This window comes from Limulus polyphemus, unplaced genomic scaffold, assembly GCF_000517525.1.
Source record: "Limulus polyphemus unplaced genomic scaffold, Limulus_polyphemus-2.1.2 Scaffold4475, whole genome shotgun sequence".
In the NCBI taxonomy this organism is placed as follows: domain Eukaryota; kingdom Metazoa; phylum Arthropoda; class Merostomata; order Xiphosura; family Limulidae; genus Limulus; species Limulus polyphemus.
In genome coordinates this window covers 54,061-75,463 of record NW_013670085.1, presented here as the reverse complement: position 1 = coordinate 75,463, position 21,403 = coordinate 54,061, and the positions used below count along the sequence as shown (strand labels likewise).

The 21,403-nt window shown below is 31.4% G+C and overlaps 2 protein-coding genes across 4 annotated transcripts in view; one reads left to right on the top strand and one right to left on the bottom strand.

Annotated features, from left to right (window-relative positions):
• Window positions 1–1,636, top strand: part of LOC106471211 (alpha-amylase 1-like) — a 16,178-nt gene extending 14,542 nt beyond the window's left edge. Inside the window, exon 6 of the mRNA XM_013931801.2 lies at window positions 1,613–1,636. Coding sequence (XP_013787255.2) covers window positions 1,613–1,624 — 12 coding nt within the window. The 3' untranslated portion in view covers window positions 1,625–1,636. The remainder of the gene's footprint in view (window positions 1–1,612) is intronic.
• Window positions 1,637–4,354: 2,718 nt separating this feature from the next.
• Window positions 4,355–20,097, bottom strand: LOC106471213 (protein transport protein SFT2-like). Of its 3 annotated transcripts, none has more exons than XM_013931802.2 (6): window positions 19,731–20,090; window positions 16,303–16,368; window positions 14,231–14,316; window positions 13,018–13,135; window positions 11,075–11,133; window positions 7,950–10,006 (listed from the first exon to the last, which is right to left on the bottom strand). In XM_013931802.2, exons 1-6 carry the CDS (start codon window positions 19,935–19,937, stop codon window positions 9,901–9,903), a joined length of 642 nt encoding a protein of 213 aa, XP_013787256.1. In that variant the 5' UTR covers window positions 19,938–20,090; the 3' UTR covers window positions 7,950–9,900. The 3 variants fall into 3 exon arrangements, with proteins under 3 accessions (XP_022255544.1, XP_013787256.1, XP_022255545.1); XM_022399837.1 differs by lacking the exon at window positions 19,731–20,090 and adding an exon at window positions 17,515–17,918; XM_022399836.1 differs by lacking the exons at window positions 7,950–10,006; window positions 11,075–11,133 and adding an exon at window positions 4,355–7,944 and having other exon boundaries at window positions 19,731–20,097.
• Between the last annotated feature and the right edge of the window lie 1,306 nt (window positions 20,098–21,403).

Here is a 21,403-nt window from a genome sequence, read left to right as displayed (position 1 = left end):
ATATATATATATATATATATATATATATATAGTCTATTTTATTTTGTTCTGTAGGAATTAAGCTAAAGCACGAAAAGCTATTATCAGGAACTTCTGATTAAAATAAGCCAGTTATATAAAGAGAAAAAAGTAGAATAATAGAGAATAAAACTGAATTTCAAGAAGATAGCTCCATATAAACTGTTTATAAATAATTAACAATATGAATGAATACAACAGATAACAAAATACTTAATGACTAGATTACACCTGAATTATTAGTTGGATACACTCACTATTTTAATCCGTAATCCTAATAACAAATGGCAAGATTTAACCAGCTTAAATTTGGGTTAATTCTCAATCCATTTATTAAATTAGCAATACTAAATAATCTTTGTAAGTGTAATTATGCGTCAAAAGTTGAAAGAAAATTAAACGTTATAATTACTAAGAACTAAACTGATAATAAAAATGAAATAGTTTTGTAAGTTTTAAAAAACAAACAATGTAGTGTTGACTGTAGATGTTTGGGTTATTCAACTAAATTGTTATGATCTATTCTACGTCTGAATGTCGATAAAGGTATATAAAACCGAAACTCAGATAAATAAAACAAAAAAATCAGGAGTAATGAAAAGGTTGTACATGTTTTTTTTTTTAAATAAGTCAATATTTACAAAGTATTGTTAGTCTCTGGTCGTTAGTTAATTTTCCGTAAAAATTCTTTCCTAAGAAACTTTAGCGATACAAGTCCTTTCTTAAATAAAACTAGTTTATTCTTTCTCAATACAACTTTGCAATACACTTGATTTCCACAGTCACGCTATAACTTAAACAAACGCTATAATTCACGCGCTTGACTCAATTGTCGTCTCTATCTCTGTCTGCAATTCAATTACATTGTTGCCGTCACTTCTTGGCGGTCTTATATACAAGAATACCGCATATCTAGTAAACACTCGAGGCTTCACGAAGGGACATGAATTTTCTAGAAGCTCATGACGTGTTACTAGCGTCACGTGACTTCCGCTGTCGTAACAGTATTCACGTAGAAACAACTTTTTAAACTTTATATGTTACGTGTTTTAAGAAGGAAAAACAATTGAATTTATATATTTAAAAATATTAAATAAGGATTTAATTACTAACTAAAAAACAAATGTAAGAATTAGAAAACTAATATCATTTTCGAACACAGACTCGTATATCAAGAATTGTGTTTCAACAATGTAAATATACCGAAACATCATTGAGGAGGGAGTTGAAGCACCACTTCATTATTCTAAAACGTTTCCAAGGTTCACTATCTTCTGATTTCTTTTTTTAATAAACAATTGACTTTCATTTAAATCATTTCAATTATTTGTACACAAGAAAAGGTCTATTTTTTTCCTTTGGAAGAAAACCCACCCACTCTGTGTACGTCCCAGATATATCACTACTATTAAACTAATTACATAATTAATAATAAAAAATATATAAAATAGTATATTTTACGTTTTTATTTGGTTCATTAGCAAAAACACTGAGTGAGTGCACAAACTTCACTTAAATTTTTAATATCAATAATTAATGATTGATTTATATATATTGTTTAATTCAGAGGTTAATGTTTTACTTTGTTTTTCAGGCCAAGTTGTAAGAGATTGAATCACGAGAACTGGAAAAAGAGTAGACTAATTAATTAAATATTGTGTGATTCTACTAAAGAAAGGAGTGTAAATATTAATAAAAATCTGACAAAATCAATAAAATTAGTAGTTAAAAAAAGAACCATTTTACTCCCAAATCAAGCACGTTTCAAATATTTTCACAATTAACAATAAATATATTGCTAATCGATATTATAAAAAAATCATAACAAGGCATTTAGATACCAAATAATTATACAGATTTGTAGTAACATATACGAAATTTGTCTTATTTTCTACAAACTCACATAACCTACTGGACAATTCGTTTTCAAAGCAAATATAAAAATAACGTGACTCATAATTATTAATTCTTTATTTATTAATTATAATTATCGATTCCTCCTTATATCCTTGCTCTCTTTGGTGTGTTCCCAAAAGTATGTCATTTTCTCTCTCTCTCTTATCTCCCTCGCAACTAAATCTATGAAACGTCCTGAAATCTTATACACTTTATATACACAAACTGTTTCTCTAATACATTTGTTCTGAAACACATAATAGATTGGATGTGTGTACTGAAGAGTCACTACTCTTCGATCATTTTATAGAACTTTTAAAAATTCAAGTAACATCTCAGTTTATTTTCTTGTTAAAAAGGCATATTAAGTACAGATTAAAGTAAAGTAGAGATATTGTAGAAAGTTTATAAATTATTTTTCCTCAGTTAAATGGAGTTCTAAGCTATATTTTCATTGTTTAAATTTAGATGTTTGCTAGAGGGCACTTGATACTGAGATCGAGTAAGTCTATAAAAGTAGTTCTAGGATACCTTGAATGTTTGTGGATGTTAATGATCAAGAGACTTTGCAATATGTCTAGAGAAAAGGATACATTATAAATACAATAATCAGTGAATCATTAAGTTAGTTTTTCATTTAGTAAAGTGCTAGTAAAAGTGAAGTATTTAGATCAGTGCTAGTTATCGCGTATATTCAGTTACTCGATCAATTAGTCGTTAAAATGTATAATTATTGAAGTAAGTTTATTTGTATGTTTGTCTTAGTAGCATTAGCGAATACATTTTTGTTGAAAATGAAAATGTTATTGTGAATTTAGGCTTAAAAGTCTGTACCAAAGGTTAAGGAAGGAATAAACTAATTTTTTATCGTTACGTGGACGGTGAACTGGACAACATATGTTAACTAAATATTAAAAAAACTCACCCAACGATGGAATATGTTACAACAACTAGTGTAAGAAGTGGGATGCTTTCTGTGAAAATGAAAAGTGAAATAAAACTTTGGCTCAAATCCAACATAACATAAACATGCATATCAAAAAAAAAAGAGTGAAAAAAAACCTACGAGACATAATAGTCAAAAATAACAAACTAAAATACCAGAAAAGAAACAAATCTTGGAAAACGATGATTTATATCCTGTTATGAAATAAGTTTATAATTATTTTCTACCAAGCACTCATTTTTCAAAATATAAAAATCATTTAAACCTCGCTATTTAGAACAGACGAGAAATGAAATGCTATGCGTCAATCATCATAGATGAGGTTTGGAAAGTCCACGTGCATTATGAATATCCAACCAATGTATAAATGATTATACGTTTACTGTATATGGTGTCCACAGGTGCAAGCTGAAAAATAATTTTTGCAATGCTCTCCACCATTCGACACTTGCCAATGTCACATTTACAAAACTGTATACTGTAGTTACAGTAAATGGTGATCTTAAAAGAATGCCTAATACTTCCTGATTGGTTTTTAGGTCATCTTGTGTGAGGATTAGGTGCAATGATGACCTCTTTCTCGCTCCTTGATAGTTGGTTCAATTCTGTGTATTATTATTATTTTATTTAAATCGTGAAAATACTTGTATTATTACAACACAAGGATCAGGGTTTGTATCCAAAAAACATAATGAGTACACACTCTGACCCCATCCAAGGCCAGTCCAAGTATGTTAATAACGTATACGAAATCACAAAATGAAGTGAAATAAAAGAATTAAAGAGGAATAAGTGCTACATTTAAAAATGAGAACACAAATTTACCCATTTATTATATTCCATCTAGATGTACATGTATAGATGATACGTCTATAACCACGAGGAAATACCAACCATTTTTGTAAGACGAATAAACATGATATATCAGAGAACTCGAGTTTCATGTACCTTTTTTTTTGTAATATTTGAAAAGAAATATAAAATTTCTGGTACCAAAATAAATCAATATTTTTCCAGCTCTGGCGAGCGGAGAGTGGCAGACCAGAGTATAAAAATTCGGGTACAGTCGTTCTGTACAGCCGTACCTGTGCAGTAACTATCCAACACCAATTAAAATTTTCTGTTTGTCCGTAGATACACATTCTCCTAAACGAGTTAACAGATCCAGACCAAATTTGGCATGTAACTTAATATTAGTAGCCCAAAAACAAACCAAATTAATATCAAACCTTCGCATATATTGAAAAATATAAATATTTTATAGAACAATCAGTATATCATTAGTGCAGTAGTTATTGTAAATAATTGAGTCTGAACAAAACTAGCACCACAACAGAATTAGTTGAGTTTGTTTGTAATGAAGCACAAAGCTACACAATGGGCTATCTGTACTCTGCCCACCACGGGTATCAAAATTCTAACACTGTAAGTCTGCAGACATACTGCTGTGCCACTGCAGGGTCTAGTTGAGTCTGAACAAAACTCACACCACAACAGAATTAGTTGAGTTTGAACAAAACTCACACTACAACAGATTTAGTTGAGTTTGAACAAAACTCACACCACAACAGAATTAGTTGAGTTTGAAAACTCACACTACAACAGAATTAGTTGAGTCTGAACAAAACTCACACCACAACATAATTAGTTGAGTTTGAACAAAACTCACACCACAACATAATTAGTTGAGTTTGAACAAAACTCACACCACAACATAATTAGTTGAGTTTGAACAAAACTCAAACCACAACAGAATCAGTTGAGTCTGAACAAAACTCACACCACAACAGAATTAGTTGAGTTTGAACAAAACTCACACCACAACAGAATTAGTTGAGTCTGAACAAAACTCACACCACAACAGAATTAGTTGAGTCTGAACAAAACTCACACCACAACAGAATTAGTTGAGTCTGAACAAAACTCATATCACAACAGAATTAGTTGAGTCTGAACAAAACTCACACCACAACAGAATTAGTTGAGTCTGAACAAAACTCACACCACAACAGAATTAGTTGAGTTTTAACAAAACTCACACTACAACAGAATTAGATGAGTCTGAACAAAACTCACGTCACAAGAAAATTCTACAAGTTAAAAATAATATACAAAATTCTCAATATTTTGGCTTGTATCCCATAGTAACCAAAATATACCATAATAAAATATCCAGCTAGAAAGCAGATTGTTTCATTTGGTCATGTGACCTGGGAGGATCAGGTACAGCTGGACCTCTAACTCCCTTCTCGACTACTGATTTGGTTCTTGGGTGTTGGATGAAGCCCAGACTAATTCTTCAGTAGATTACGATCCTGTAGTTAGGAAAACCCATTCTTACATCACGCAGTCGCTGCACGCGTGTAGCAATAATACAAAGCAGATAATAAAGATATTGCCACTGTTTATGTTTCCCGCTCTCTTTTGATTCATGCCATTTGACTTCTGATTTATACTAGGGTTAAAATAAGTGCTTAAGCCTGAATTAAAGAAGTATTTCATAATTAGAATATTTGTTAGAATATTTCTTACTTCTTGATGCAGAATATAGTTTTCCACAGAAGCAAAATTTAAATTATTATTAAATTTACACTATGTGTAACAAATTCAGACAGTATAAATCCTGAACACATCTCTACTGTGAAATGGGTTCCTTTGAACAAGAAGTGACGTAACTGCTTTGTCATTTCAGCCATGTTTCTTGAATCGACTTCTACACCTCCTCACTTCCGATCCCCTCTCACTGTTTTACAACGATTTTATTGAAGAATGAATGCTACTGAAAATCCTCGCAGATACTATAATCATAATTAGTAAATTTGTGGGTATTTTCTGCATTTTCAAAAGAAAAAAAGACGGATTAGTGCAGATAACCTGCAAAATTTTTAGGTACGACATTTAAAGTACATTACAAGAGGTTAAAATAATCCATTATTCACTTTTACTTGTAAACTTTTACGGGATCTGTTGGGCTTTCACCAAAGACAGAGATGGATATGTAAATTGTCTCTCAAAAAATTAGTCAAATTGCACATTACTTAATTTTATAAAATTGTTTGTGGACATTTTACAATACAGGAGTTTGTAATTAATTAAAGCTATGTAGGTTCTGAGAATAATCTGGCAAACCTAAGAAGTTGGGAATATAATGAATGTCTTTCATTTGACCATGTTTCACTCTGAAGAGGATAGTTCAATATCTGTCAAATATAGGTTTCGTGTTTGTCAGAAACTTTAGGGTTAAAACTGTTCTTCAAACATAATATATACAAGGTTATTCACAGAAAATAGTTTAAACATCCCCAAGAATGGTAGGTTGGTTTAAAGTGATCATTTAAATATCCAAATGTTTTTATTGTTCAAACTATTTGATCCATAAAAATGTAGACAGAAATTTGCCCCGAAAGATGCACCCATTGGAAAGCCTATTTTTTTTTGTAAGATTGATTTCTAAAAATCATAGTTATTTAAAATTTCAAAATCTAAATTTTTAGTGATTAAAATGCATTTTCTGGAAATCCAATAACACTCGAAATTGTTAAATTTATTAAATCATTGTAAGATGGCGCTTTGATTTTGGGAGGAACATACTACAAGTTTCGATAGAACATTGGACTAAAATGAATCATTGAATTATGCTTAGGTCCCTTACATTTTACTTTGTAACATGAATAACAAACCAACTTTCATTGATGATTACCACAAAGGCAAAGAAAAAAAAAAGACAGGCAACCTGCTAGATATGATAAAACAATGGAAGGAAGAACAAACAGAAAAAATCAGGTGAAGAAGAGACAGCAAATTAGAAGAACGTCTCAGGAATTTAAAAGAATAGTTAAAAGAGAAATACTATTTACAGAAGAATTAAAAAATAAAACTAAATCTGAGTGAAAACAAGATCGAGAAAGTTACTGGAGATACACAGAAAGATCCCAAAAGGGCAAGGATGAAGTTACAAGTAAAGGAACACAACATCTGTGATGGACTAAACCACTTGGAAAACGAATAAACTAGCTGTATTTCTTTCTACATCAGCTCAAGAGTTTCTACCTAAAACCCAAGCTACTACAAAATATGGAACAGGATAAATTATGTGGTCCACACGTTACCACTACTGCTGTGCCACCTGCTACTACCAGAGGATCGTCAAGAATGGAGCTGCCAATGGATTCAACTACTTAGCCCCCCCAGTGACAGGATAGTCGGTGATAAGATAAGGGCCTTGAAAGCGAAAACCTCTGAAAAATAAGAGACTTGGTGAATGTAGAGTGTTTATATTAGAGTCAAGTAAGTCTGTTGCAGTAGGCCTACAAAGTTCTAAAATTTGACGTCAGGTTTTCTTGTAAATTCAAGATTATAAATACTATGTTCAGTGAAATGTGTAATGGAGATAGCGTTTCTAGTCAGTACAATGAATCAGTGTGTGTTTTTGTTTCAACTAGTGACGAATCTGTCAATATTTTGTTTTCATTTACTGGGATTGATCAGCCTTGAAGTTTTACAAATAAGTTTATTTTTACGTTAGTTTTGTACATTTAGCATGGCTGAAAACTTGGCCTACAAGTTATCAAAGTGATTAAGTTTGTACAGAAGGAAATAAACTAACTTGTTATCGTTACGTAGATTAGACATCAAATTATTTTCACCAGATTATTTTAAAAACCTGCCAATGAAAGAATAATCTTACAGCTATATCTTTTATTCAAAATCAGACTTATAGTTTTGAGTGCAACACGAGAATTTGTTTGTTTCTAATTATGCACAAAGCTACACAAGGGCTATTATTGCTCTGCCCACCACGGGTATCGAAACCCGGTTTCTAGCATTGTAAGTCTGCAGACATACCGCTGTGCCACTGGGGGGCTCAACACGAGAAATGAAATTCCATTTGTTGTGAAAAATTCAACTCAACTGATATTTTTATTATAGAAAAAGTATTAAATCAAGGTTTCAGTTACCAACAATATACCAGAAGTACTTCATAGATGGAAGATATGATGAGAAAAAAGAATAACTGAGAGCCCCAAAATGAGCTATAGCTCTGAAGTGCCAAAAATGGGTGATAATAAAGGAATTCTCGATCTCTGTTAAAAAAAAATCTTAATAATTTTAATGCTATAAAATACACTTTTTTGATTTTAGGGCAACCATAAAATGTATGAGCAAAAAAAACTAAAAATTCTAAGATTCCTATTTATGAGGAAAACAAGAAATCTTGCATGCCTCAAACCCAAGATCATCAAGACACATTTTAATTCAGGAATTTGTCACAAAGTTTTACTTTCTAGAAGCACTAATGTTTATAAATTCTCAAACTTCTCATGTAAAGAACAATAAAGTACGTTCATATACTTTGTGATACACTCCTTCAACCAAATATTACTCATTTCTTAGGTTGAGATTCTTACATATTAACATTTCCTAAATATTCATGATTATGTAGATTTTACGCTATAAGGAAAATCAGTTATTTAATTAATCATACAAGGTTTTAATCCACAAGTAAAACAACATTATATATTTACATATCATACATACAGTACTTATTTAAAGGTATATTGAAAAGAAATGCAATAAATAAAATTTTTTGAGTGATATATAATAATGAGATACGTCAACTCCAAAATAACTTTTTTATAAAGTGATATCCAACATGCAGATTGATTTAATGTTTCCAGAACCAAGAAAACGTTTCTCAAGCCCAAAAAAACTTTCTTATAAAGCGATACACCACATGCAGATTGATTTAACGTTTCCAGAATCAAGAAAACGTTTTTTTTTCAAATATAATATTTAAAATATATGATAAATTGATCATACTTTAGGATACTTACTAAATCAAAGAAGTGAGATGCGACTATTGTTGATTAGAATAAGCCTGTATCTGAACCAACCATAAAGTTAAAGAAAACAAAACATTATTGATGTGTTTGATGAAATGATAGCACATAAACACATTTTCTAAAAACAGAATAATAAACTGCACGAAGGCTCAGATCTTACACAAACATTTTTTTTTTCCTTTCATAAGCAAGCACCTCACCGTAAAAATCAACACAATGTTTTGACTATAGATATTTAATACCTGAACAACTACACGAAATAGCAAATAAATATTAATCTGGCAAATGACTTTGTTAAAATATTGGATAAGTTGGCTGGAAAACTAATAAACTAGAGTCAAGTGTGATGTATGTATAATCCGTGTCAAATCAGCTAAGAAAAGGATATAACTTGTACTAACATCAGAGTGACTAACATTCACTACAGCCTTCATTTAAATTGGTTTTTTTGTGAATAGCTGTCAAAATCTTTAACAAACTCAAGAAAAACTATTCAAAAACATGAAAACACAAGCTTGTAGGAGGTATCAGGTATGTAAAGCTTTTAAAACTCTTAACTATCCAGTTCCTAATAATCACAGGCATTTTAATAAGAAAAGTGGGGAGAATTTGTCCCAATTACATTGGCCTCAAAATTTTAAATTATTAACATCAAACTATAAGCAGTATTTTCCAAGATATTAAACAGAGATAATGCAACAAATCAACTTAGGACTAAATTCCTTTTAGCCAATCAACTCGAAAGAATTTCCTATAGGAGTTGGTAGCAAAGATTATGGAATGCAGTCATATGGTTATGATTAGATAAGAACAGCTGTGTAAACTAAACACCAAATAAACAAAAGTCCTGAACTTCAACAAACACACTGTTTCGCATTACGTTCACTTGTACGAATAAGGGCTGCTAAAAAATGATACGCAATTGTATACACCAAGTGAAAAATACCTGTTTTACGATTAATCCTGTACTGTTTCTTTATAAAAAGTGTGAGAAAACAAATTTCTTTAAATCTATTCATCATGTAACTAATGACTCTGACTTAAGAAAAAAGTCTAATTTTTATAAAAAATTCAAATTCTGTTGTACATTTTTGGAGGTGACTTGAAATTCAAAATAGAAAAAAACAGTGAAAGGTTTAAAAAAAACATGCAATACACGTGGCTGATGGCATTCTAGTACTTTATTATTAAAAAAAATTATACTGGCAAGGTTTTGTTGACCGTTCTTGTGACTGCAGTTGTAAAAAGTTTTGAAAAGAATCGGAGTCCCGTTTGGCCTCCAGGAATGTATCTAATTACATACCTGAAACAAGAGAAATACCTTGTATAACTAACAAAAATAAATGTACACCATTCAAACATGTCACCTTCTAATCTCTTACCATTAAAATGATTAATAAAAATCCACTTTTACTGGATCACAATACACTATCTGGATTCAGATTCACACGTTTACTGTTAACATAATACTAATAATACTAACATAATAACAGAAATAATAAACCAACAATATGTATCAATTTTAGGAAACAAGTTAATGAAAAATTATACAAAAGTGAAAAACTTTTGAGACTATGGAAGCTAAATACTGAAATGGCACAATGGCACATTATTTAATACAACACTACTATTAATATATAATATGTGGGCTTAAGTATAATCAACAGAAAGAAAAAAAGAAGATTGGGTAAGTAAAATATTTCTTGTTTATTCTTTATTTATTATTATAAAAGTAACTAGAATGTCAAAATAGGGATCTTTTTAGGTTAGTTAAGGTTAGATTAGGTAAAATAAATAATAATAATAATATAATAAAAATGCTTCACAAGGCACACACGTAAGCAGCACGTATATAATGTAATTCGACAGCATAACGTGAGGTACATGTTCCCCGAGTGATTTACAAACTTATCATGGCACGGATAGTAGTTAAACATAGTTCAAAGAGCAATCAAATTAACTGAAAGACTGCCAAATTTTGTGAAGATATACACACACTATATTAAAAGTTAGAAGTATTAAATCTATAAAGACTTTAAACAAGTACAAAGAGGTCATGTGGTCAGTCATATTGACCGAGCCTGTGTTAAGAGAGTTAAGCCTTAAAAACATGAATAGTTTTACAGTGTAGATACACCAAACAAAACACTCGACTGTTTCGTTATTTGTATCCACAGGTGAAACTTATGTCAGTTTTGGATATGTAGACTTGTGACGTTATGACTTAGTTCTTAACATAAACAAATATAACCTGTTAACTGCAACTAAAATAAAATTCTATTGAAGAGGTACACATACATATTTAAAATAAGAGCTGAATTTTTACTTGGGTCATACATGTAGAACAAGAACAACGAGTAAACTAACATACCAGATCAATGTTAAAACTTGACATATTGCACAAACTGCAGTTGGAATGGTGCTTTTCACCTATAATAAAAAACAATCTATTCAGTTTCTTTTCATAAACATTTTAAAAAGCATTAATCATTAACACTTAAATTAACAATATTAAATAAATTTCCAAACATATGATGTAAAAGATAGCCATCACCAATAATAAATGGTATAACAACAGTAATTTTATCGATGTAACCTCACCTAACAAAATTGTCACTTTTCTCTTCTTCAAAAGATTACGATATTATTTAATATGATCTACATAACTCACTGAATCAAGTAACATAGTAACTAAGTACCAGAAGTTATCAACATGTTAACACCAACTTAACTGTACTGAATGTGGTCACGTGTCTTCAGTTCAAAGGATACCATCTGTAAAAGTTTTGTGGAGTTTTTTTAAGAACATGGATATTCTGTAAATCAAGTCCGAGGAAGAACTGCTGTGTTCTGTTTAGCGTACAACTTGCTAGGATAAGAATCTTGGGGACTAATTATAAATTACAGATGGTTTGTTTATTTGTTATGGATTTCATGCAAAGCTACACGAGAGCTATCTGTGCTAGCCGTCCCTAATTTAGCAGTGTAAGACTAGAGAAAGGTGGCTAATCATTACCACCCACCACCAGCTCTTGGGCTACTCTTCTACCAACAAATAGCGGGATTGATCGTCACATTATAACGCCCCCACGGCTGAAAGGGCAAACATGTTTGGTGGGACGGAATTACAGATGGACAACCTGCTATGATTTTGATGTGCTAGCAGTAAAGGATTGTGGTACTGATGTTGGTATGGACACTAGATGTGGAACCTAGCTGTATATCTAAATACATATGGAAATCCTTAACTATGTGCATACCTAGATGTTGGTCTGGACACTAGATGTGGAACCTAGCTGTATATCTAAATAAATATGGAAATCCTTAACTATGTGCATGCCCTGAAGCATGGTGTATTTTTTAGAACAGTTGTATTCAAACTTGTTTGTTTGCAAACCATCTGAATTTCTTTATCATTATGTAATTTATCGCGACAGACCAAAACTGGATATATATATAATCTCCTGCCACTTCCTTTCCAAGGATCACCTGAAAGGTACCCAAGGACTACAGATTGAAAGACAGTGTTCTAGACAAAGGTTTTTTGTACTCACATCGAGTTTCAAAGTACCATTAGCAAAATTTTGATATACCTCTGAAAGAGTCTAGAACTTCATAAAATATCTTTGATACCATCTCGAGGAGTTGTTTAAAAAGGTTAAGTCACATTCTTCCAGCCATCATCAACTGGCCTTGAAAACACAATGAAGACAACTACACTAAACGTTAGTTACTTCACACAAGAGCAGCAAACTAAGAACAGGGCCATACTATTACAAACATCAATTACATGTGGATGTTTTTGGCAGATTGACTGATATTTGTGTGTGTAACATATTTAAGTACACACACACATATATATATATATATATATATACATAAAACTACATTCTGTTCATGTATAGTATAAGGTGACCAATGGCTACTTTTCTCTCACGCACAGTCAAACTTGCATGACCAATGGCTACTTTTCTCTCATGCACAGTCAAACTTGCATGACCAATGGCTACTTTTCTCTCATGCACAGTCAAACTTGCATAGTGTAACTTCCTAATACTTGTGCATGGTTTCCTTTGTATTAGTATTTCAATCTTTTCCTAACCATTACAATACAATTACCAATTTTGTAAACATTAACAGAGAACTGAATATGCTGTGTCTACAGTTATCTATATATTTGTACAATTAAACTAACAGGAAATCTATGTCAGTTAGGAAATTCTTGGCAAATAAGTCTACAACAAATGTTTAAACTTTACTTTATCTTAAAATAAATATACAACATGCGTAATAATGATAATAAATACGACTTACCCACATAGCAAAATACAGAGTTGCAAACATACTGCTAAAATAAATAATTGTGAAAGGAAGCATTTCTTTTGAACACAGGTGCTTTGCATGGCTTACTGGACCCCATAGCAGAGAAAAGCTGAAAAAAAAATGTATATATATAACAAATCCTCTCTCTATATATTTATAAAAAGGTTACTGGTTGAATTGAAAGTGTAGATATTAAGCTTATAGAAAATTTGTAGCCTCTAATAGTGACAAGTTAACTTGTTAAAACATTGAAATCTGCTTTTTACCATTTATTTACAATGTTAGCCATCTTAGAAACATCTTACGTTGGATCAAAGATCTTTGTATACCATAGTTTAAAACCCCCTCAATATGAACAGCAAGCTCCATCTGATAACTGTAAAAAATGGCAGACACATGTCAGAAATGTTTTTAAGTTATAGTAATACAAAGTATTATAACACTGTAATCTGCTTTTATGGAATATTATTACAGAAATGTACTATGTTCTTCCCACTTAGTTTTTCTGTCATTTCTTATTCAAACATCAGTTTGTTAACCTGTAAATTATGATAAAAGTCTATGTCAGCCGAAGTATGTCTTTCACAGTTATGTATATTCAGAATTTATTTTTTACAATAAAATGTGGGATTAATTTCATTAAATACTGATACTACTTTCAAAACTAAAGCCTACCATATTCTTCATACATTTATGGCACCCAGCACAACCAAAACTTTTCTTAATTACTTGGTTTAACACTAATTCTGTCCAATTTCATGATGACCTAATTTTACGCGTGTTTGTAACATACAACATCTTGGCTCAAACACTTTTCTACAGTGAATGGCTTTTCAAGTAAATCTATACATTCAATGAGATAAACAAATAAAAGGGGCTTATCTAAAAGAACTTTACATAAGCTGAGAAAAGGATAACTTAATTTCAAACCAGAAAATAATGTTTGTGAAAACAAATGTTACTGATTACTTAGCATTCATAAAATGCTTGAATCATATTAAGAAGAAGCTTTGACAAAACCAATTAATTAAACTCATTAATAAATATATCTAAGGTCATTGTAATTATATCTTTAATGAACTAACACTGTATGTTGTTCAATTACCATATTTAAGATTTTTTCAATACATGTAAAAAGCATTACAGAAAAAAGTTTACATGTGAAAGCCAAAGTTTTAGGTAGTAAAAAAAAAACGTTGCATACCTACAAATGATGAATAAGCTGCCAAGACTGTACAAGAGAGCAAACTTTCGAGCTTTTAACAGCAGAAATGGAGCATAAAACCCAGCCTGAAAAAAATACATTAGAACTTTTAAATATCAAACAGAGTAGTGATTTTTACTATTCAATATTTTTATAAATTCACAATAAAAAAATTAAGCCATTTTATACTTCTTTTCAATATTGGTAGTGATTTTAAAAGTCCACAACTCATGATTTCTAAGCCTAATACAAGTGTTTTCTCTTCATGCTGTTGTTTGGCTGGCAGATCCTCATATGTCAAAATTGTTTTAGCAGCAGTTGTGAAGATGGCAGTCTTAGATTAATTTATTCGCACCACCCTAAGCTGTACATAATTTTAAAGTAACTACAAATAGACTAAATTATTAAATCTGTCTACTCTGTGTAATGTAAAGGTGAGAGCTGTTAAGCCTACTGTTACTGTAGTGGCATGGTAATTTGCAAGATATCAATTTTGTTTATCATTCACATATGTTTCTTTCAAATGTTTGGTTTTATTTGAAGTAAATTCTAGCTCACCGTCCTCCTAGTGGTGATGTATGAATACTACATTCATGTTTGATTAAATAAAACAAATATTAAGTAGTTAGTCATGCAACATGTAATCTCATGGTCTGGTAAGGCAATAAAAAGTCTTAAAACTTGAAGTTAAATTGACAAAAGAGACAGATGAGAGCGAGGCTGGGAAACTGTGATATGTAAGAAATTTGATTTGTTAAAAGAAATTACTGCAAATATTCACTTAAATCTTAAATGTAATTTAATGACATTCTTTGAAAAGTATCTAATATTGTTAGTCTGAATAATCTTATGAATTAGGTTTTACATTTTCTAGTTAATTCTTCCTGATTCATCATCATCATTATTATTACCGTTAGTATTATTTTGAGCTTGATTTGAAGATTGAAGTATATATTTATAAAGTCCTGGTGCTAACATCATTATTTGATACATTACAAGCTATAAAATGTTTGTATCATTTTTAAGCCAAATCTTAATAGCAGAACATTAATGGCTTAAATACCTTTCTTACAACACAATTACACAAAAATATTCTATTTCACCATTTATTTTATCTATAAACTAAATCTTGTTACAGCCATTCATAACTATACAAATATTAGCAATTAAATAGACTGTAGTATTTGTTTCAAACACTGACACGATACGAAAACATTTAAACATGTTTATAATTAACTAGTCAATAAAAGTAAAATTACAACTAAAACATCAGTGAAATGATTCCTTAAATCAGTGACCATTACATTAGTGACCATTAAATCAGTGACCATTACATTAGTCGAACCTACATCTACTTGTATGCTTTAAGAAGTGAACCTTCTCTCTCTAGTTAAAATTATTTTGGTCACCTGGCTTGAGCTTTCTCTTAAATACTGACATTCTTCCAAACAAGACCATAAATAATGTCTAACAGGAATCTTGTACCAAGACACAAGTTTTTTCTTCCTTCTTTTCCATGACACCAATATAGTTGTCGTACAAGTCCTTTCCACATTTCTCAGTCTTGTGTGCATGACTTCACAATTTTCACTAAGCCTAATCAGGCTTTGATAAATCAAACCAACAGCATGGTCAAGAACAATTTAATTTATGCTTAAGAAATCAGCTTTCTGTAAAGCATCGACGACAAACTTACTATAATTAAACAGATGAAAAACAAGAACATGACTGTTTTCTTCAAGTTCATCGTTTCGTGTTGAAAGTTTTCGATAAATTACACAAAAATAATTGGCTTTGCACTTTATAATAAGGTTTTTACTTAACTACAAACCTTCTAGCCTTTTCAAAGGCTTATCAGAGTTATGCTTAGTCTAGCACCTGATAACGAACTCAAAGATACTGGTTAAATATAAAGTCTTCTCTTATAACAATAACGTGTAACTGTATATTTTACTGTAGGCTATTCAATCTTCTATGGTGTAGATGTCTGGGCCTTATAAAAAATATCCTGTCTGCGAATTGTATTTCTCTTTTAAACGTACATTACAGAAAACTGAATAGAGCATGCTTACCAATGTAAAGCAAAAAAAACCCATTAGAATGCATCCTACAAATCCTATAATTCTCTGTCTTCTGGTCTGAAAGATGAGGAAAAAGAAATGTTAAGGCTTATAATATTTGACATTTACAAGTACATTCTTCTGGAGTTGAGTTGAATATACAGACATCTCAATACTAAAATTAATTAAGGAAAAATGTCATAAATAAACATACTTGAAAATAAACTATCCTTGATCAATCATGATATAAAAGTTTTTGTATATTTTGTAAAATAAATCTAGATACAATGTATTTCATAACATATTTGTAGATATCACAGGTATTCAGAGATAGATGGTAAACTGCATTATGCATAAAATCTATGAAAAATTAGTTTGACATCTTTAAAGGAAAGAGAATTTTATGCTTACTCGTTACCTACGAGATCTCTGCACAAGCAATTCCTAATTTTGAGCTGATAAACTAGAGGAAAGGTAGCCACGAACAACACCAACGACCACTTCTTGGGGTCTCTAATCGACAAATGGGACTAGCAAGCCCATACGTAGAATGATTGAAGGGGGGTCTAATTTGTGAGATGAAAAGTTAACCCACATTGTGTGAAGCACAATCAGCATCCTAATGCTACGGGGTTCTGGGGCATGCAACTATTTCAAGCCAAAAAAATGCTAATTCTGCAACAGAAGCATGCAAACTATGTAGAAAACATTAAATACTATACACAGCTATGCTTTAACTATATAAACACAAGTTTTTTACATCACAAAAAATACGGGGTTTAGCCAAGCCCCCCTCCCCCTGCATATGCGAGTAATTTTTATTGTGCATCTGCAACCCAAACACATGAAACAAGATTTTGTGACAACAGGATACTAACCACAAACCTTTAGATCTGCAGCCCAGCATGCTAACAACCGAACAGGTCCAGTTCAACATTGCTCGATACACATCTATGTAAGACCATTTTCACAAAAAAAAGACCTACTAAATATATTGTTAAGAACTGGGGAAAGGGGGGAAGTATGTACATATTTCCCCAATTTAAATCTTTTGGTTAACAAATTTGTCAAGGTCAAAAATTTTTAATACAGTGCTCAAACAAAAACTTGGATTATGTTTAATATTATTCAAACTAAATGTGTGATACTGGAAAGAGAAACTTCAATACGTTTTATTGGTGTTTTTTAAGTAAGCCAAATTGAATGCAACATCTACTGAAATACCTTTCCGAGTTGGGAGTATATCACTAAAGGAAATGCTAAGATGTTCATCTAGGGCTTCCTGCTGTTAATTATTTATGTCCACACCTTTTTTTTTCAAAGAGTACTTCATAATGTTCAGTTTTAGTCTTCTAACTATTGGATGGATTGACATACATGTAAAATGTATTACTGCATATAGTAAACTGCTTGATTTGAAAGGTTTGAGTTACATGGAGAAGCTTAAAGATTTTGACTTCTTTTTTTTTCTGGAGCAGAACTTAAGGTGATTTTATTCAAGTACTTGAAATTGTTAGATAAATTTCTAAAGATTGGGAGATCACGAATATGATCCTTTGTTTAAACAAGGAACATAACATAATGTTTAGGGACAACACAGGACCTATTGGTCCATCTAGGCTGTCCCATCCTCTAAGCTAAACTAAAACTATTAAAAAATATATCTTAAAGCCAGCCTTTATCATTCATATAGTCATCAAGCTTTTTCTTAAACTCACTTAAATTTACTGCCTCTACAATATCTGAAGGCAACCCATTCCAAAGGCCAACCACCCTGTTTGAAAAATAAAACTGTCTTAGCTGAAGATGACTCCTATCTTGACAAAATATACGTGTCCCCTAGTCCTACTATTCTCGCTGTTAAGGGTAAAGAGGATGCATCAACACTATCAATTCCCTTTATCATCTTAAACACCTCCAGCATATCCCCTCTAACTCTTCATTTTTCAAGAAAAAACACTTTTAAAGACCTTAATTGCTCCTCATGTGACAACCACTCTATCCCAGACACCATTCTAGTAACCCTTCCCTGAACCCTTTCCAACAATTCATTGTCCTTTCTGAGGTAAGGAATTCAAGACTGAACACAATATTCCAAATGTGGCCTAACCAGTGACCTATACAATGAAAATATAACCTATTTAGACTTGTATTCAGTATTTCTGTAGATACAACCTAAAATCCTACTTCCCTTCCACTAGCAACAGTACACTGCTTAGATGTCAAAGGAGAACTCGGGAAATTATAAGGCATTGAAATGGATGAAAGAAAACAAAAGTTTTGGAATATTAAATGCAACTATTTCTTTATCAAAATTATTTCTTGGTTAAAAATAAACACGTGTAGGACCAAACACATACTCTCACAAAAAATCATCAGGTACGTCATGGTCTAATTTCCATATTAGTACTATAGTAAATTCCTAGTGTAAAGGTGGTTATAAATTATGCGTGTATGTAAAATGTTTATTTTAATCTTTTTGTTGCTTAATTAATTAGTAAAGTACATAAATACACTTCATAATCTTTACAGACATAGCATGCTAAGTTACAATTCAATGAATTATTCAAGGAAAGAGACAAGCAAGTCAACTAGCTATTTTGGGGAATGAAAACAAATAGTCATTAATTACAAAACAAAAAAAAAATCAATTACTAATAATAGTTACTATTTTAAGAACTCTAGACTATGAATTGTTTGTTTTGAATTTCGCATAAAGTTACACAAGAGCTATCTGCACTAGCCGTTCCTAATTTAGCAGTGAAAGACTAGACGGAAGGCAGCTAGTTATCACCACCCACCGCCAACTCTTGGGCTACTCTTCTACCATCGAATAGTGGGACTGACCATCACATTAAAACACCCCCATGGCTGAAAAGGCAAACATGTTTGATGGGACAAGGATTTGAACCCGCAACCCTCAGATTGCAAGTCAAGCACCCTAACCTCCTGGTCATCCCCGGCCTAGACTCTGAAAGAATGGAAAAGTATCTTCAACTTAAGTATATTTTAAAAGATTTTTCATGTGTTACAAATTTTCTAGTATAAGAATTATAAATAATCATAAATTAGACATTATTACTATTAGATATAAGAATAATGCAATGTATTAATTATCATTACTATACAACTTACATGGTCGATATTTTTTGACTTAACTAAAGACAATGTTAGTGTTAGTCTAAAAACTTTAAAAACTAAAAAAATCTCTCGTAAAGTTTATATAATGATTTGAATATTAACAAATTCTTTTCATTTTCCACTAATTTGTATAAATTGGCTCGAACTTTACAATTTGGGGTTAAATCGATACTGTGGGTGTGGCACAGTCTCGGAATTAGAAGTGAATTAAGTTTAAATTAAACCTATCTCACTGTATTACTTTAAAATTTAAGTAAATAAAGCTCACGGCCCTCGCGGAGCCTAAATTTCTATCTCACCAAAATTCGAAACACAGGATCTTTCTCAACTTGCGACGTCCATCCATTTGTATTTTTTGTTTCCTGAATTAATACACCTGTCTCCTGATTAAATTTTGTCGAAAACCAACTCTTAAATGTATCATATTTAATGCTGGCTACGAAATTCTGGCGATTCGTGTCTGGACGCGCTAGATAGTTCTTCAAATCTTGATTCAAGTCCACCATATTTCCATAACACTTATTTTACCGATCACAAGAAGTGTTCATGTTTATAACTTTTTAAAACTAATTTTATTTACGTTTTTTTTATTTTAACAAAATGAATGCACGAATAAAATAACGATAATGATTGTAATAAATTACAATCTCAAAATCATCTTCATGACAAAATGTTTAGTGAATAGCTGAAACAACTATAATTATAACTTAAAACTATGAGAAATGCCCCTGTGGCTTAACGGCAAATTTAAGGTCTTAATTATAACGCTGAAAAATGGATTTCGATACCTGCAGAAGGTATAGCACAGATATCCCATTGTGTAACTTTGTGCTTAAAACAAGCGTAAAGCAAGAGTAATATGGAAATCATAATACATAACTGAAGGGATGTGCCAAAAGCAACACATCAACCATGAAAATGAAATATTCATACCGAGTGTAACACATATTTTCGTATTTGTTTGTTTCAGAATTTTCGCGCAAAACTATAAAAAAGGCTATTTGCGTATAACTGATCTTAATTTTGAACTAATATACTACAAAGAATTAATGTAATCAACGGCACCCACCTCCAACCATTAGATTATTATTGTGGGACCTGACATGGCCTGGTGGTTAGGGCACTTGATTCGTAATCTGTGGACCGCGGGCGAGAATCACATCACCAAACATGCTCGCCCTTCCAACAGTAGGGGCATTACAATATGACGATCGTTGATAAAAAAAAGTAGCTCAAGAGTTGGTGATGGGTAGTTCTGACTTGTTACTTTCCCTCTAATCTATCAATTCTGATATAAGGACGACTAGCGCAGATAGCCCTCGAATAGCTTTGAGAAAAATTAAACAAATAAACGAACAACAAACAAAAAAAAGAGACTACTTTTTGTGAACCGAATGATAGTAGTTGATTCCCTCTTATATTGTAACTATCAATTTAAGGTGCAAGAGCGCGTTTTGCGCCAATAGGACGTGATTCATGAATCCTCGGATCCACAGTTCGGGCATACTAATATATGCCACTCCCATCTCATCCTTTTGTAAATTATTACATACAGTTTTAAATAAACCTTTTGGTTTAGTAGCGTATCTAATATCTCAAGCATACTAATTAATCTTTTGAAGAATGTTACACTTATGAAAAAGCTATAATGTTTACATCAAAACTCAATACTTATTATAATTTTCTTTGAAAATATCTCAGCACAGTTCGCACTGCTTATTGAATATCCTTGCTATCTTTCCTCATTCTAAGACACAACATTATAAAAGATATGTAAGAAGAACAATTCTCGTGTTACCTCTAATACTTACACTGCTCTGAATAAACTGAGCATGAATCTAGGAAGAAAACAATCACAATAACGATTATTGCAACTCAAAAACAAAACTGAGTCACTAGAAATTTATTTATGTAACAGATATTCATAACTTTTATATAAGTATATAATATTTTACGGATTAAGAAGTATGGT

Excerpts from the sequence above, each read along its gene's own strand:
- LOC106471213 (XM_013931802.2), bottom strand. The coding sequence starts at position 19,937 with ATGGTGGACTTGAATCAAGATTTGAAGAACTATCTAGCGCGTCCAGAC. Across the intron at positions 13,136-14,230 it reads AGCTTATTCATCATTTGTAG|CTTTTCTCTGCTATGGGGTC; the intron begins GTATGCAACGTT and ends TTTTTTTTTCAG. Across the intron at positions 11,134-13,017 it reads CTCTGTATTTTGCTATGTGG|GTGAAAAGCACCATTCCAAC; the intron begins GTAAGTCGTATT and ends TTTTTATTATAG.